This window comes from Triticum urartu, chromosome 3 (genome assembly GCF_003073215.2).
Source record: "Triticum urartu cultivar G1812 chromosome 3, Tu2.1, whole genome shotgun sequence".
In the NCBI taxonomy this organism is placed as follows: Eukaryota; Viridiplantae; Streptophyta; class Magnoliopsida; order Poales; family Poaceae; genus Triticum; species Triticum urartu.
Genome location: NC_053024.1, coordinates 666746632 through 666763898, shown reverse-complemented (window position 1 = coordinate 666763898; position 17267 = coordinate 666746632). Strand labels below are relative to the sequence as shown.

Below are 17267 nucleotides of genomic sequence, written 5' to 3'. Positions count from 1 at the left end.
GAGAGAGGATGATGTTTCACCTCTTACACTGTTTTCTTTGCCTCCATATCAAATTTGTCTATGTAACGGGTAATTATAAGGAGAGGATGATGTCGCATATCATCTTAGATATTGTCTAGATATCCAATGCAGATAGATCATTCTATCATCCAATTAGATTCGTGCAAGCTCAATAAAAAGTGGTGTTTACCTATAAGATGTCTACATTAAGCCTATTCTTTGTGTCTAGCAGGTGTTATAACTTTTGTGCTTGGCAATTGAGCAAATGGATAGATGATGCTATGATACTTGACTAATTTTTCCTAAATGTGACATGCGGTTATTGTTTATACACTATAATATATATTGCAAAATGTTTTGGTGCATGTCTAATGAACACAAATATTTTCTACATGTAAATACATGTATATTTAGAAGAATTTTTTGAAAGTAAGAGTTATAAATTTAGTACATAATTTGTAGCAAGTAAACTTTACATTATGAATTGAAAATAGGCGAGTGCATCGGAAATTATTTGACCTTGTTAGTACTTCAATTATGGACTGGATGTCACTTTGTAGTCGTTTCAAAATCTTTTATGGAAATTGTTGAAAAGGAACATCTTGCGCAAAGATGTATTACAATAGCATGTAATGATCTGATTGCTGGTTGGTGATTTTTATGGTAATGTGATTTCTAAAGTTTGATGGTTCATTTGCATTTCTCGGTCTAACTTCGTTTTAAAAGGTGTCATAGGAAATTCTACGCGATAAATATTCTCTCAAGTGGAAATTGCTGCAACAACAGGATTTACAGGAACTTTGCTTCATATCGTCTTGATGGTGCCTACAATGATATATAATTATCATGTACCAATATTCTTTGTTCGCATGATTCTTTCATATATAGACACTTGATTTCGTTTGAACATTTTTCCTTTGTAAACTAGCTTTTCAAGTGAATATTGCAATTTTTAGTACTTCAGTGTGAACTCCTTTCATATTTGAAGTTTAATTTCGTAAGATGTTCCTTTTACTTGGTTGAAAATAACTTTAGTGATACATACAAAATTTTAATATATTCTACCTTATAAAGAGTCACCCGAGTGTATCTATGCTTTTCAATATTGACCACAAAGTAAACTTTTAATAATATATGAAGAATTAGTTGTTTTATAAAAGAGAATATATGGTGTTGCACTAATTTTCACTCCCTTCACCAAATTTCATGTTAATATAATTAAGTGTTTTTTCATGTATTTCTATGCATTCATAAAAATACGAACCTATTGATTAGGAAAGATAAAGCTTTTATTGGGTTTTGTCCCCAAGCCTGCATATTTAAAGCTAAACTTTAGTCTTTTATATGGAGAAATTTCAGTGTTAGGATATATTGTGTTGATGAAATGTTATGGTTTTCCTTAGCAATTCTAGTCTATATATTCTTATAATCTAATGTAGACTTCGATCCAAACTTCAGAAGGTAACTTGACAAGACATTGTGATGTTTAAGGTGTACTTTTGGTCATTTAAGTCATGTCTTTATTTAGGTTGTAAGTTCGACTTGTGTCTTGTGGCAAACTTCATTCTTACGCCAACCCCCTCCACCAAATGATTCTATCTCAAGTAGAACCCATTGTCACATATCATATTTTGTGTTCTTACTCCTTTCATCTTGGATACCCTCATATCTTTGACACTAGAACCATTTTTGTTGTTCATGATTGTGGCGTCCAATATATATATATATATATATGTGTGTGTGTGTGTGTGTGTGTGATGAAACCACCTCAAAGCCCCCGAGTTGTAGCCACCCATGTCATCATGGCGCCCTTCCTCTTCTCAAGTCATCTAGTTTTGCCATAATACTTGCTTTGTCATAATTCTTGTGCTTTGATGTCCTCTCCTTCAATGCTCAAGGGATCCACAATGACGCATGGTACAATAAGGTGAAGAGGTCCTTGAGTTGCAGCTACCCACATGGTCATGGTCTCCCCCCCTCTTCTCTAGTATGCTAGTGTGCACATTCACCAGGTTGTCTGGGCACACCAACAATCAAAGGAGCCAATGGGCAACCTGAGCTCGTAGGTTACGAGGGCCTTGGAGAGTGTGATGGTTTTTGATGTAATGCTACTTCAATTATATTTTTTGAGGAACTTGGTTTATCCTCGTGGAAATGGCCTAGTTTATGAGGCCTAAACCCAACTCAAGTCCTAATGGGTATGGATTGGCACAATGCTTCCTTTCTGAAGCAAACATTACCCATTAGCCCTCAGACTTACAAACAAACAAATGCCTGGAGGTATATAAAAAGGAATTTAATTTCTGCAAAATGTGGACCTACCTTGGCTCATGAGGGGATGTTCAAGGCTATCTTACAAGATGTTGCCCCCTAGCCACTTTTTGTGTGTATCAACTGCCATGCCCATTGGCGATTTCTTTAGGTGTATTTCTTCTTAGTTCCTAAGGACATAATTCTATTGTGCCATTATGTACAAAACTTGATGGAGGGAAGTTTTCCTTGCCATGTTAGTAGATTTACATTTTCTCAATTTGAACCTACTTCCGCTCACGCAACACAAGCTATAACATTTGGGCTACATGTAGGATCGTTTATGTATCTAAGAGAGTAATGTGGAAGCAAAACTTGCAACAAGTAAAGGGGGCAAGAGATAGGGCTTCCAAACACGAAGATGTATTGGTGCAATCATCATACGCCCACATTGGTGGAGGATCAAACACCAATTAAGTCCTAAGATCACAAAGGCCTTGATTTCCAACCGCCAAGGTCTAAAGCCCACCTATCGCCATGACCATGGACACCCGGTCCAAGCCTAACTCGGGGTAGGTCTCCTCACGGAGTAGGCGATCTCTGGCCTTGTACAAACTATTGGCTCCTCCAGAACTTGAAGGCTTTAGGGTGTCATCATGGACTATGCACAAGAATCAGTATGGTTTTATAATGTCTAAAACTGTTCAAGACAGTTTGTCCTGGACTTTGGAATATCTACACCAGTCTAAGAGACCCATTGTGATATTAAAGCTTGATTTTGAGAAGGCATTTGACACAATTAAACATGAGGCCATCCTCCAAATCCTTCAAGCTCGGGGTTTTGATCTCAGGTGGATCTCATGGATTAAGGAATTTCTAGCTTCTGAAACCTCATCAATACTACTTATTGGTGTACTTGGTGTTGACATATAAATGCATAGCCCACCTTTCTCCATCAGCTTGAGCTTTTGGCTGAACTGATTGGTGCGTGCAGTTCTGCATGGTATCAGAGCCAAGTGGTCTTGAGTTCAAGACCCAGCTGGTGCAACTAAATTGCAGCCCACTTTCGGTCCACGTTTAGGCTTGAGGGAGCAACACGTGAGGGGGAGTGTTGACGTATAAATGCATAGCCCTCCTTTCTCCACCAGCTTGAGCGTTTGGGTGAACTGGCTGGTGCGTGCAGTTCTACACCTGGAAGGCATTTTAAATGGCATAGAGGGGTCGGGCAATGAGATCCTCTACCCCCTTCTTTTTGTGCTTGTTGCTGGTTTATTGCAGTCTATCGTAAACATGATGCTTCGAAGGGGTGAGCCGCATCTCCCCATACCATGCCATGACAAAGAGTTTCGCATAATCCAATATGTCGATGACACACTTATAATCCTGCCTGTTGTGGACTCTCACCTTTTTTGCTTTGAAGAAACTGCTAGCTACATTGACCAAATCTACTGGCCTTGCAGTTAATTATCATAAATCTCCATTACTGCCAATTAATATTAATGAAGAGGAGGCTTCAAGGCTTGCTGGAGTTTTTGGTTGCCAACTAGGAAAGCTGCCTTTTACTTATCTAGGTCTCTTTGTGGGCACTACTAGGCCTAGGATTTTGGAGTTGCTGCCTTTGGTTGATTGTATGTAGAGGAGGTTGATTGCAAGCTCATCCTTCTTAGACCAAGGTGGCGATTGCAGCTGCTTAATTCTGCCGTGTCCTCCATGCCTTTATTCTTGCCTGTGGTTCTCACTGGTGGAAGGACATTCTCAACTTGGTTGATGGTTTCAGGAATGTCACATGGGTAAAAGTAAACAAAGGTGACACAATACTTTTCTGGAATGATTTCTTGCAGCACTCCAGGCCTGTTATTCCTTTACAACAAAGCTTCCAGAGGCTTTTCTCTTATGCTAAAGATCCTTACATCACTGTGAGGCTTTTCTCTTATGCTAAAGATCCTTACATCACTGTGAGGCTTTTCTCTTATGCTAAAGATCCTTACATCACTATGAAGGAGGTGTTGGAATGCGATGACATTTTATCATTGTTTCATCTACCCCTATCTGATGTTGCTTATCAGGAATTGCATGATATTCAGCAGATGCTATCCTCTCTGAATAGGCAACCAGATAAAAATGATGTTTGCTTTGGAGAAACTATGATGGTTTTACACCTAAAATGTACTATGATTTGGTTCATTCTCCAAATATTTCCAATTCCATCCTATTGTGATTTGCAAAAATTGTTGCACCATAAATATCAAAGTGTTTGCATGGATGATGATAATGGACACGTTAAATATGAAGGACATGTTGCAAAGAAGGCCCTGGAATATATCTGGTGTAATGGATTGCATTCTATGCCCAACACATGCCAGAGAGGACACATATCTTTGTTTCTTCATGTGTAATTTCAGTATGAGGATCTAGAATTATCTACAAGTCTGTTGGCCTGGTGGAAATGATATGTGTGCTATTGCTAACAAGGCCAGGAAGGAGTTTGCAAAGCCTTTTCTGTCTAGGTTATTTTTATTGCATGTTGGAATATTTGGACTACCAGAAATGACAAAATATTAAGGAATGAAAGGCCTTCCGTTGCTAAATGGAGAGCCAGGTGGTCCAAAATTACCTTTGGAAGCCAACTAGCTGAAGGTATCAGATGAAGATAACTTAGAGGTGCCACACGTTAAAAAAACATGGTCTAGCCATAAAGGAGGCAGTTGGAAATACCGAATAGTTCTTGCATGGAGGTATTTGACCTAACAAAGCACCCTCTGAAAACATCTTGGTGGAAGGCTAAATCCCAATTGGAGGTTCCAAAAAAGCATCGCTCAAATGTGCCAAAGTTATATTGTGGTTGGAGCAAAACTTACTAGCTTGGAACTACTAGACAGGGAAAACCTCAAGGGAAGCATGCCTAACAGAGAAGTCTGAATAACGACATAGCCTATCTGCTATGGATAAGACTAAGTAGTTTCAAAAAGAAACTTTGGAAAACAACTAGTTTAGTCAACAACTCACACAAATCACTATGTTAGGTGGTTTTGAACGATTAGCCCGAAGGTATCAGGAAAGCGTAAAGTGTTTGTCATGAGATAGTAAGTGTTTAAACCACGAGGGATTGCTTGAAGATTTGTAAGTGTTAATTCTAGTTATAATGTGTGTGACTCTTGGTTGTATGGTACTCCTTAGATTCAATGTGGAATATTAGATCTACTAAAATCCTAGAAAATTACAAACTATTTGAGCTCTGGGCAAACTTCTTTATGAGGAGTTGCCAATTTTTGTTTCCACTTAGCATAGTGACCTAATATGAAATAATTAGTACCCTTGTTTGTCTCGCCATTAATCACCAAAACTCCTTAGCTAGATTATATGCACTGTTAGTGTATTTTCTCATCTACTAGAATTTATCTTTTAAGATAGAGTTCATCCTTTTCCTCTTGCATGTGTCCAACTATGGACAAGCATTGGTATGCCACCAATAAGGAGGCCTTCCTATAGAAAGATGTGGAGAAAAAGGATTCATTCAGTGTCACCAATGACCTCTGAAGTGTGGAAGCACTACTCCCATAGTGTGTCCCTTTACGACTCCTTTTGGGGTGTTCTCAAAGACTCCCTTGATAGGATGCTTCATGGGCCATGACGGCGATGATGCTTCCCAACCGTGACAATACACTCATGAGTCCTTTCTCAAGTGCTTAAAGTGTCTTTGCATGGATTTGGTTTTCTTGTGGCTCACATTCATCCAGGATTTGCACAAATGATGATGAGGATCATTATCATGAGCTAACCATATCCATGCTACCCAATAGTTTGCTTGCATGGTGGGCGAGCACATCCAAGAACAAGCTCTTGCGTCAACCCTTTTACACCTTTGAAGTGCTCTTGTTAAGGCTTTAGGAGTGCAAAACTGATTTCCATTAAGGCGAGGCTCGAGACCTAGGGAAGCTTCCATGTTCATTGTGGTGATATAGATGTGTTTGTGTTTGATAAAATATTTGTAACGGGTCATACTGAAGTAGGAAATTTAAGGATATCAACATATTCTGCTGCATATTTAGTTGTATACTTGTACCACCCATTTAGACATAATGGCCATCATGTAGGCCTATTTCTCGAGCTATGTAGAGGCTTTCGTGGAGGTCTAAGCTAATTTTTGTGCCTGATCCACCTCGGAGTATAGAGACCCCTCCCACTACAAGGATAGATGCCTCCCTTTTGCTTGAATCGCCTATCACCATCTTTGAGCTCATCGCACTGAATCCATGATGAACCGAGTCGGTAGTTCGATAATCAAGGTTGGCTCTTTTTTCGTGACACAAACCTATTTGTCACAACTCTGTTAATTGTACCAAGTAATGCCCTATAGTATGGATTATGCTTCTGTTAGGCAAATTGACTTTTTCCGTGGTCTTGGCCTACACGAAATTATTGGTCTCTTCTGCCAAGAATGGAAATAAGGGCATCCTTACCGTCTTAGCTCTCCAGATCAACTATCTCTTAGGTGGATAAGAGGGAGGTCTTGTTGAGGTTCCTGTTTTTTCTAGTTGTTCTAGCGATTCTCGAAGAATAGTGCAAATGTTATGGAACAAAAGAAAAATATCGAGCAAGGGCTTGTGAAGATGAAACACTCTTAAATCTAAAAGGAAGATAATAATATTGTTCAAAAGGAATTTATAGTGGTTCCTAGCTTAAAACTCGAAAAAATGTATCTGAAGGGGGCAAGTAACTATACTGGTTGGGTATTGTACTCTAGGTCAAACACCTTGTGACATCCTGGCTTAATACCAATGGTAGACTACTCATATCAACAAGGTGCACCTTCTTTTTGGATACTTATCTCCAAAGAACCTTCAGACTAAGCGTGCTTGGCACGGGGTAATTTGAGGATGGTTGACCGACCGCTGAGTTCTTCCCGGGTGACCACGAGTGAGGACAAAGTATCTAGGAAAGACTACTTGCGGGGCCATTGCTGATCCCACCTGGCATAACGACCAAGACCACTGATGGTTGTCAGGGTGTTACAAATGGTATCAGAGCCGGCCCTTGCGGTTACACGAGCGTGTGTGGCTCAGGGGCACGGGCATGTGTGGCCTGTCATGGCACATGACATGCCACATGTGCTGGTACTGAGCGCATAGACTTTGCCAAAGAGAACAGTCATTGCTAGGCCGATGAGGACGTCGATTCCTCTGAGTGGGGGTGTATGTGACATCCACGCTTAATACGAATGATAGACTACGCATATCAGCAAGGTGCATCTTCTTTTCCGAAAGCTCATCTCCAAAGAACCTCTAGATTAAGCATGCCTGGCCTGGGGTAATTTGACGAAGGATGACCGACTAAGAAGTTCTTCCCGGGTGAGCATGAGTGAAGACAAAGTGCGTAGAAAAGACTAGTTTGGTCTGTGGGTCCAGTCTAGATACCGATAGGCATAACAACCAGGAACCGGTGGCAGCAGCCGTAGCGTTATACACCTTCCCCAAAGGCCCAAACTCTTGAGATAAGACCTTGGAGAACCCCGAGGAGACAACGTCTTGGGGTAGGCAAAGAGCCCTCGGGCCCATGGAGGGGTGATTCAGTCGGAGGAGTGAACTCTCCACCTATGTCTACCTAACCCTACTACTACAACATTTCATACCACTTTACAACCCCCCTTTAGAGAATTGTCATGTCAAATATTGAATCGGCTAACACCTCAAATATAAACAGCAGGAAATAGTTGTTTTTTAGTTTTCATAACTGAATTTTTTAATTGGTAAACAAAAAAATCTACTAGAACTACATGACGTTTCATATGACTCAAAAAAAATATAACAACAACTATTATATTTGTAATAATCTCGACAAATACCCTAAAACGGAATGTTCATTGGCAAATATTCGTTAATCCCTATATATAGTATATTTTGAGTCGTCTGAAAAAACACTAACATTACTTTGAGTCGTCTGAAAAGTCACTAACTAAACATTTAATTATTTCTCACAAATAAAGATGTAGGTCGTTCAGTATTCAGTCCTTTCTACTATGTCACTTCAATGAAACCTCAACAAACATGCCTAAATTCATCAACTCCATCATCTCAATGGTATCGCCGTCGCTTTACTCGTCCCTTGAATTGATGTCCTCATTATGACAGCACTGCACTTGAAGGGCAACAAACGGGCTAAGAAAAAGGCCTAAATATATCTCAGCTTCTAAACAAGTGTCCAAAAGTAGCTGGTTTTATAAGGAGAAAAGTAATATAAAAGTGTGTGAACTTTGTTTGACAGGTAAAAGATATGATGAACCTATATGCAGGTATTCACCAAATTATTCAAGAGAAAGAAATTAATTATATTTTGCTGTTTCTTCTCAATACTTAGAATTTTTGTTTGAACAGAGTCTTTCAGCTTTATTACAGTGAGTTTCCAAACGTTAATGCGCTACATTTGTTTTCAGCATAGAAGCTACATATGATCGCTATCAGAGATTTGCGGGACCCGGAATGAACGTGAATGGAGGCGATGCAAGGAACAAAAATGTAAATTAATCTATATAGCTTTTCTTATTGCATATCTTAGAGCTTGTTTAGGTGTAAATTGTATAACTGCCAAGCATTATAGTGTGGATTCAATCAGTCTATATTTCTGAAGTTTCCATAGAAATATCCTTAGCATGATGAAGCATTTGTAATCAAGGATTATGTCGCCTATGCACAGGACCAGCAAAATGAATACAAATATGGATTATTTTTGGTAGCTACTAGTTTATCCAAATAAGCCATCTATATTCTATAACCTAAGACTAGGTTGTACTTACATCATTTTGTATCCAGGGTAGTCAAATCATATGATTGTTTATATACTTACATATCTCTGACATGATATTTTGGTTCTGAACCAGGATGGTGATCCTTCAAACATACAGTCAAGGCTTGAAGACATCGCTTCCTGGTAGCCATCGAGACCTTTCATAATCTCTCCTGGTATGTTATTTACTGTGTTTTTTCCTAAGCTGGTTATGTGCAATTCTGCAGGTCTCTTCAAAATAATGCTGATGACTCCGATGCCACTAAGCTGGAGAAACTGGAGAAACTGGAGAAACTCTTGACAGATGCTTTGAGGAATACAAAATCCAAGAAGGTACACTTCAGTGGCTCTGTAGACACCTGCAATTAACTTTTGTGTCAATGCATCAAGTCTCTGGTTCCTGTTAGACCCTTGCTCCATCAGAAAAATGGCTCTGCTTTCAGCTATTTTCATCAAGGGCCCTCTTTCACTAATTCAGCAGCTTAGTGCTTCATCACTATCTTGATGCTCTAACTAGACATAATTAATTCCTCTCGGTTTCTTAAAGGAAATATTTTCTCCTACTGAGTATATATTTTTATTATCTACTGGTGTAGGGTATGTAGTTTCCATTTTGATAATCAATTCTACTATAGAAAAGTTCAATCAAGTACTTGCATCCTGAGATAATGGGCTGAATGTGTGTGTTATATTAGTTCCTACGTGTTGGTAAATGATAGGCAGAGCAAAAAGAGCTCACTGGATATTTTACTATGCATGTGACTGCCTATGATAGTTTCATCATAACTCAGGAGTTAACTGCTACTACTAGATTTTCTAAATTCAGCATAAGGACCTGTTTGGAATGGATGTATGTGTGGGCATCGGTATTGTCAGTATCCCAAATTATGCAGGTCTGAATCAAAGCGCCAGGTTACAGTAAGTTCAGTCTGGAAACAGGGGAGAAGGCGTCAAATCTAGGAGAAGACGTATTCTTGGACCTCCAAAGAGTTATGTTAATCGGACAGTCAGGAACTTTTAGATCCAACGGCCAGAAGCCATCTGGGCAAATTACCTTTCCCTGTTTCAATTCATTTCAGTCTTGTATTAATCCCTTCCAGTAAACTGTAACTGAGACTACCTGTGATTCACCACACGAGTTCTTTATAAACTCTTATGTGACCTTCTTTACGTTTCCCTGTACTAGAACCCTAGCTTATCCGCCTCAATCTTTCGATCCCCATTCCCCTTTTTTGGTCAGGACAATTCCCAAATTCCCCTACCAACCTACCAAGATCCTGATAGGTATTTAGTTCAAACTGGTGCCCACACAAAAGCTATATCCATTCCAAACAGGGCATAAAGGTTTGTGTGCTACAGCCCTTGATTGTGTAGAACTGTACTTTTGTGTGTGTGTGTGTCTGTAGAACTGTACTTGTGGATATAATTCAAGCAACAGACACACGTATGCAGAGGGAAATCTGACCTCGTGCCGAAGATAATGAAATCCTTGTGAGGAATTTTGTTTTAGTAGGCCAGTGACAAGTGGGTTCCTATTCAATTATTCTGCGAATTGTCTAGCTTATTCCATAGCATCAGTAAGCCGGTCGTATTGCAGACTGCCTGAAATGACAGACAAAATGGAGACATCAGTATAGATCTCCTGTCAGTTACCTGCAAACAGGAAATTAGGTGTTGAAACAGAACCTGGTTGGAGAGTTAAATCTACACAATGACATTTTACAAGGCAATATAGTTGATAAATTTAAACAAGACAAAATGTAAGCATCTAAATAGATCATCTGAATCCATGTACAAAGAGTATTTACAAGCTTTGCTTTGTTTCTGCAGATGTTGGCGCAACTAAATAGCGGCGCAAGCACGAGTGCAAGTGCTTGCGCCCAGAACTCCAATGGCCCTAGGGGACTGGAAGGAGGAAGGACTTGAGCCTGCATTCTGTACAAGGGATGCTCTGCTGCAGATGCAACTCTTCCCCAGTTGTTGGGTATCGAAGAGTTGTCAGGGCTGCAGCTTGTATGACTCAAGGCAGAAGGTTGCAAATTCAATAAAAGGTTGCCTTGTGCCTCGTTCGGACTCTGTGATATATTTATGCCAACCTATCATTCTGTTGTCAACAAGTCCTGTTATCTGGAACGGAATAATCTCTGTCTCAAAAGAAAGCAACTGAATGGGAAATCAGTTTATGCAGATGCACTTTATATAACGGAATGCAGATGTTTCCTGTTAACTTGGTGAGGATCATATTCATGTCTAACTGCAGAGACGGACGTCTGTATTTCTGTTAAGCAATTAATGAAAAGGGGCATTGCCTGGTTGGGAAAAAAAATCACATTCATGTGTGCATTAAGCAAAGTATCAGGCTTGTTTGTGATTTCATGATGCCGATGCCTATGTGAGAATATATAAGTTTTGTTTACGAGACAAGTGAGAATATATGAGTAGTAGCCTTTGTGGATGCACAGAATATTTGCAGCCTCTCTTTGTTCTTCTATATCGTTGGTGTACATGTGGGCTTTGGGCTGGGCCTGTTGATGTACCATTTCTGGGGTGGCCAAGCTTTGATCGGCGCAGCTTTGAGAAGTGGACGGGGACGGGAGCTGCGGCGAGCAGAGAAGGAATCGGTGGCGGAGGAGGAGGTAATTGCGGACGGAAAAAAAAACTGGAATGGCAATTTATTTTGACGCCTCCTTAGCGAGAATTATATATTTGTCCCAACATGAGTCCAACTCTGGTTGCTGGGTGGCACCACTGCGAACCCAACCATTGAGCTACTCCCTTGTTCTCGTCCTCTCGATGTTAGTGTTTATTAAATCGATGTAAATGCTGTACATAAAGCATGTTGATCATGGAATGGAATGGAAGAACAGGAGCGAAACACACCTGACACGCGGCGCACCTCAGATGAACGGCCAGGCCCCCACGTACGACGCGAACGCCCATCCGGCCTCCAGCTAGCTAGTGCCGGTCACCACCGGCACCGGCAACGGCGGCACGCCCAATGGAGCTACAAACGTCCTCCTCCCTCCTGGCCGTCGCTAATGTTTGCTAGTTGACCCCGCTGTACATTGCAATAGTGTAATATAAATCAGCCAAAGCAGCAAGAAAGAACTCGAGCACACGCATTGAGCCATGCGATGCAGCGAGAACTCGTAGATACTGTCGTCCAAAACAGGGGCAGGGGAGGAGAAAGTCCAAAAGCAGCAACAGCAAAACGGAATGGCGGGGGGAGAGAGGAAGCAGACCAGCGGCCAAAGAGTCGCTCTCCGTGCCGCGCACGGCGCGTAGTAAGGGCATCTCCAGCCGAGTCTCCAGGAACGCCTCCCAGACCATTTTTTTGACACCGGCGCTTAAAAATCGTCCCAGCCACGCCCCCAAGATCCTATTTTTCGCCGGATTTGATAAAAAATACAGCCGGCGCTTTCAGGGCGAATCCAGACCACCGGGGGGCTGTTGGGGGCGGAGAGAGAAGATTTTGCATGTCATTGGCCCACCGTCAGCCTTCCACTCGGCTCTGTATACTTTTTCTCCCAGGCCCCACCCACGTGCTCTCTCCCACGCCGCCCTCCCCAACCTCTCTCTCGTGGCCCGCCCCAACCTCTCTCCCTACCTCGTTGCGACCCTCCTCAACCTCTCTCCCTCCCTCGCCGCGGCCCTTCCCATCCTCTCTCCCTCCCTCGCCGGCAACCGCCTCTCCGGCCCCCTCCCCGCCAGGCTCCACCGTGCCACTCCGGCTGGATCCCGCGGGCACTCCCGCTGCTGGTCCCGGCCGCCTCCTTGCCGCGCGCCGGCCTCTGCTCACCGCGCGCCGCGCGCTGCCGCCTTGCTCGTCGCGCGCCGGCCCGGGCGTGCCGGAGCTGCCGCAGGGCGAGCTCGAGGAGGCCGCTGGCCGGAGCCGCCATACAGCGAGCTCGAGGAGGCCACTGGCCGGAGCTGGCGAGGCGGGGGCGCGGCCGGAGCGCGCGTGGGCGGGGCGGAGGAGGAGCGTGCGTGGCCGGGCGAGGAGTAGCCGCCGAAGAGGCTGCGCGCGTGGCCGTGGCACGCGGAGCTCCCCCGCGAGGTCCGCCGGTAGGCGTAGAACGACGGGCTGGGCACGTACTGCTGCGCCGTCGTCGAGTCCCTGGACGGCGAGTCCGGCATCGTCGTGTAGCTCCGGCTGTTCTGCTCTTCTCGTCATCAATGTACCTCTCCTCCACCCACCGATCCAGCCAGTTCCTCCAGCTATTCTACTCCGGCGTGGGCGTGTTGTTGGCGGACGACACGGCGTGGGCGCGGCCGGAGCGGCGCGGACGTGGACTGGGCAGGTGTGTGGGTGGGGCGACGACTGGAACAAATCTCACCCCTAAAGAAAAAATTCACGGAGGCCTCCCTAGAAGGCCGAAAAAACGCCTACTGGGGGGCACAACGGGGGCATCTCCAGCCGTTCGGCCTCCCAGGGCGCCTAAATAGAGCGGCCTGGGGGCGTGCCGGCGCTAGTTCGGCCCCTGGGGGCGACCTAGCTCCCAGTCACGCCCCCAAGCGCCGGCCCCAGGATGCGGGAAATTTAAAACTTGGTCGTTCCCGCCCTCAAAAGACGCCACAAATCCGGCGATCGGACGTAGTCTGGCGTTACAAAAAACAGAGCGTCGCACGCCGCAAGTTCGCGTGCATGATTCACTCGGCGGGGTCGGCTCCAAGCGTTGGCGGAGTCGGCGTGTTCGGGCTCGGCGGTGTCGGAGCTGCTTCGGTGCTGGGCTGTGTCGGCGCGGTTTCGGCACTGCTGGGCGGCGACGTAGAGGCGTCGTTCGGGCTTGGCGTCCGTGTGGTCGTGGGCGCGGGAGCTTGCGTCGTCGGCGTTGCCGTCCGCATCTGATTCAGGATGAGGCCGCGCTCCGCCATGTACCACGCCCTGAGCTCCTCGTCGTCGCTCTGGAGCATGTCCGCCCCGCCCATCAGAAAAGCCATGTCGGTGTTTCTCTTCTTCGCGGCGACGTTCGTCCGGAGCAGGTCGAGCTTGATGGCGCTGTTCTTCATCAGCGACGACCATCGCGCCTCGGTCTTCTCTTCACGTAGGACGGCCCGGGCCTGGGCGTCGGCGAGGCAATGCTCGATGGACTCCTGCACTCGCGCGGTTGCCACGTCGGCGTTTTTCCCCTTCTTTGCCAATTTGTGGCCGTCCGGCCGCCCCTCACTCGCGCCCGGAGTCGTCGCGTCCGGCTTGTATGTCTCCTTGGCCTTGTCGAGGGCACGTCGGACTTCCGCCCACTTCTCGCACTTGTCAATGCGCTTGTAGGCGTTGAGGTGCTTGAAGTCGGCGTCTTGGTTGTCGCCCCGATACATGGCGAACATACGCAGCAGCTGCGCGGAGGAACAAACAGTTGGCGGGCGGCGGGCGTAGCCGACGAAGATATGCGGGCGAACAGCGTGCGTAGCTGATCCTCAACGCTGGCGCCGCTCTCCGGGCGAGCCGCGACCTCCTCGACGATTCCATGCCATTTGTTGCATGCCAACTGGATACGCCCCCAATGGTTCGCCATCGCCTTGGAGCCGCGCTGCATGTAGACGCCTTTGAAGTACGGGTCGACGAGCTTCCGCTCGTCGAACTCGGCCTTGATGCAGTCCCAGTACGTCTCCAAGCTCTGGTTCGCGCCGGTGGTCGGGTCGAGGCAGACGACTTTCCATGCTTCGGCGAGGCATTCCTCCTCCTTGGACGTCCACTTGATGCGCGGTTCGCCTGACCTAGCCGCCCGCTTCTTCTTCTGGCGCCCCTTCATCGGAACAGGAGCCGGCTCCTCCTCCTCCTCCTCCTCCTCCTCGGGTTCCTGTGCTTCGTGCGCGTCCTCACCGTAGACGTAGCCGAGCTCGACCTCCATGTCGCCGTTGAGATCCACTACCTCGTCCTGGGTGGCAAACCCGGGAGACGCGGCGGCCGCGGTCGATCCTGTCGCGATGATGTTGTCCATGTCGGCTCCTGTGTCGTCGGCGTCGCCGAGGTGCGAGAAGGGCAGCGGACCACGTCGGAGATGGGGCGTCGGTGTGGACGCGTAGGCGGCGGGCGGCGAGTAGTTGTATGGAGGGTACTGCACGCCGACGAAGGCGGGCGAGGGTGTGCGCGTCGCGGGGTGGCCATGGGGGAAGGTCACGTTTGGGTTGAACCCCCCGTGCGCGTCGCCGTCGGCGTAGCCGGGCGACGACGATCCCCATGGAGAGCCGACGCCTTGCTGTCCCCAGGGCGCGTACTGGGCGTGGCTGACGGCGGATGGATTCATCATCCCTGCGTGGTCGACCGATGAGGAAGACGCCGCCGCACGCGCCGCGTTGTCGCGGGCCTTCTTGGCAATGGCCCTGTTCCGCCGGTCGGTGGTGACTGCGTCGCGTCGCTGAACTTCCACCCTCCACTCGGCGCTCGACATGCCCGGTGGCTTCGATGGCGGCGCCATCGGCTTCCTCTGCTTCGGCTGGGCCACGGTGCCAGTCGTGGTTGCCGCCGCGCGCGGCATGGCGTACTTCTTCGGCGGCATGGCGGCGACTGGAAGGCGAGCTGGAGGGGGTTTGGCGGGAGAAAGGGAGAGAATGGCGGGAGGAAGGCGAGCGAGCGGGAGAGATGCGAGGGAAAAGCGTCAAGAAACGGCGGGAAAAGGCCCTCGGGTTGCCGCCTGGGCGGGCCCACGCGCCTTTTTCGCTTGCGCCGGCTCCCCAAGCGTCCCCCAGGGCGCCGGGTTCGGCCTGGGTCCGCCGGCACCAGTTTTTGCCCGAGCTAGCGAAAAACGGGCTTCTGAAGGCGCGACTGGGCTTTTTTTTTACGCCGGCGTGACAAAATCGCTTGAGAAGGGCCTGTTGAGGACGCGGCTGGAGATACCCTAATAAGCAGCCTAGGATCTCGCGCCGCTCGCTGCCCACGCGCACCCACGTGCGTGGCAGGTGCAGTGCAAGAGGCATACGTTTCGACCGGCCAGAGAGTCACTGTGCTACGTCCGTCCCATATCGGGCATGCCCTCGGGTCACTAAACGACAGGCCTTTCACCAAAGAGGCCGCCCACCTTTGCAGGGCGGGCGAAGGCGGTGGGTGCCCCTTGGGCTGTGCCGGGGGTCAAGCAGCTACTCCTCGTTGAAGTATTAGACTGGACTGGACAGGTACTGATGAATGCACGCGGAGAGAGAAGCAAGCAAGGGTGAAAAAACCGCGGGAATCTTTGGCATGTTCTACAATGTTCTGGGCCGGCCAGTCATACTATACAACACGACAGAAGAGCCTCGAAAAAGCAAGAAGGCCACGTCCGGGGTCCGGCAACACGCCTGATCGGCCTGCATGCGTCGCCACCTGCGCAGCGCGGACCGACGGAACGCCGGAGCCCATGGCGCGGACGTGCTTTGCATCCTAGGCAGGGCCCGTGCGGCGGTGGCCGGAGCGGTGGGATGTCATCCGGTTCATCTGCCAGCGCGCCGGACTCGATCCCCGGCATTACTTCAAAGTCTGCTTGCCCATTTAAGCTGGCACCCAAGACGACGACGGCCACCACACCGCACTGCGCCTCTCTCCACCTTCCTCCCGGCGCCTCCCACCTAGCACGCACGCTCTACAATATGAGATCTGCCCCAGCTTTTCTTCTTCTTTTGCTGCAATTGATTGTAATCCCGGACTGCATCTAGATAGATCAGCAAGTTCAGGAACCAATGGCGGCAAACGATGCAAGAGAACACGACCTCGATGATTCTCCAAGAAATCAAGGCAAAGACATGAACGAACCGAGGCAAAACGAAAGTAGGCAAGAGCAGAGCAGATGGAAATGGGAGGAGGAAGGTGACAAAAAGCAAGGCAAGGCGGCAAGAAAACCATCAACAACAGGGAGGAGAAGATATTTTTCTTACCACTCAGTCGGCGACGCCTGGAGGCATGCAGTGTGTGCGCAGCGCAGGTTCCCGGAGGACCGGAGTGGAGGCGCGCGTCGCCATTTGGCTGCCTCCCGGCCGCAGCCTCAAGCAGAGAGAGAGAGAGAGAGGGGGGCAGGCCTTGGCGTTTTCCGCCGCATTTTATAGCTCGGAGTGGGGTAGTACCACGTCGCGGCACGGCCGGGAGGAAAGCAAACGCGGGCCGGCGTGTCGACCCACCATTGGCCAGCGGCCCCTGACGCCTCTCCACAGCGCCGTATGCAGGCACGCGAGGTACGCCGGGTTGGGAGTTTGTCGCTGGGGCACGCGGCGGCTCGTGGGATGCTCCGTGCAATGCATCGAGTAGCTGCTAGTGGGGCTAGTGGCGTGTT

General features: G+C 47.4%; 2 protein-coding genes across 6 annotated transcripts in view; one reads left to right on the top strand and one right to left on the bottom strand.

Moving 5' to 3' along the window:
* LOC125545786 (MADS-box transcription factor 51-like) overlaps window positions 1-11228 on the top strand; it is a 26432-nt gene extending 15204 nt beyond the window's left edge. Inside the window, exons 2-5 of the mRNA XM_048709821.1 lie at window positions 8681-8762; window positions 9125-9174; window positions 9258-9363; window positions 10861-11228. Of these exons, the coding sequence (XP_048565778.1) occupies window positions 8681-8762; window positions 9125-9174; window positions 9258-9363; window positions 10861-10956 (334 nt within the window). The 3' untranslated portion in view covers window positions 10957-11228. The remainder of the gene's footprint in view (window positions 1-8680; window positions 8763-9124; window positions 9175-9257; window positions 9364-10860) is intronic.
* Window positions 846-17267, bottom strand: LOC125545785. Of its 5 annotated transcripts, none has more exons than XR_007300226.1 (4): window positions 16876-17261; window positions 11911-12088; window positions 10496-10632; window positions 846-8380 (listed from the first exon to the last, which is right to left on the bottom strand). XR_007300226.1 is itself a non-coding variant. In XM_048709819.1 (2 exons), the coding sequence occupies exon 2, from the start codon at window positions 15525-15527 to the stop codon at window positions 14040-14042; it is 1488 nt and encodes a 495-aa protein (XP_048565776.1). In that variant the 5' UTR covers window positions 15528-16652; window positions 16876-17267; the 3' UTR covers window positions 13119-14039. The 5 variants fall into 5 exon arrangements, 2 of the variants coding, with proteins under 2 accessions (XP_048565776.1, XP_048565777.1); XR_007300227.1 differs by lacking the exon at window positions 846-8380 and adding an exon at window positions 9254-9389; XR_007300225.1 differs by lacking the exon at window positions 846-8380 and having other exon boundaries at window positions 10478-10632; window positions 16876-17258.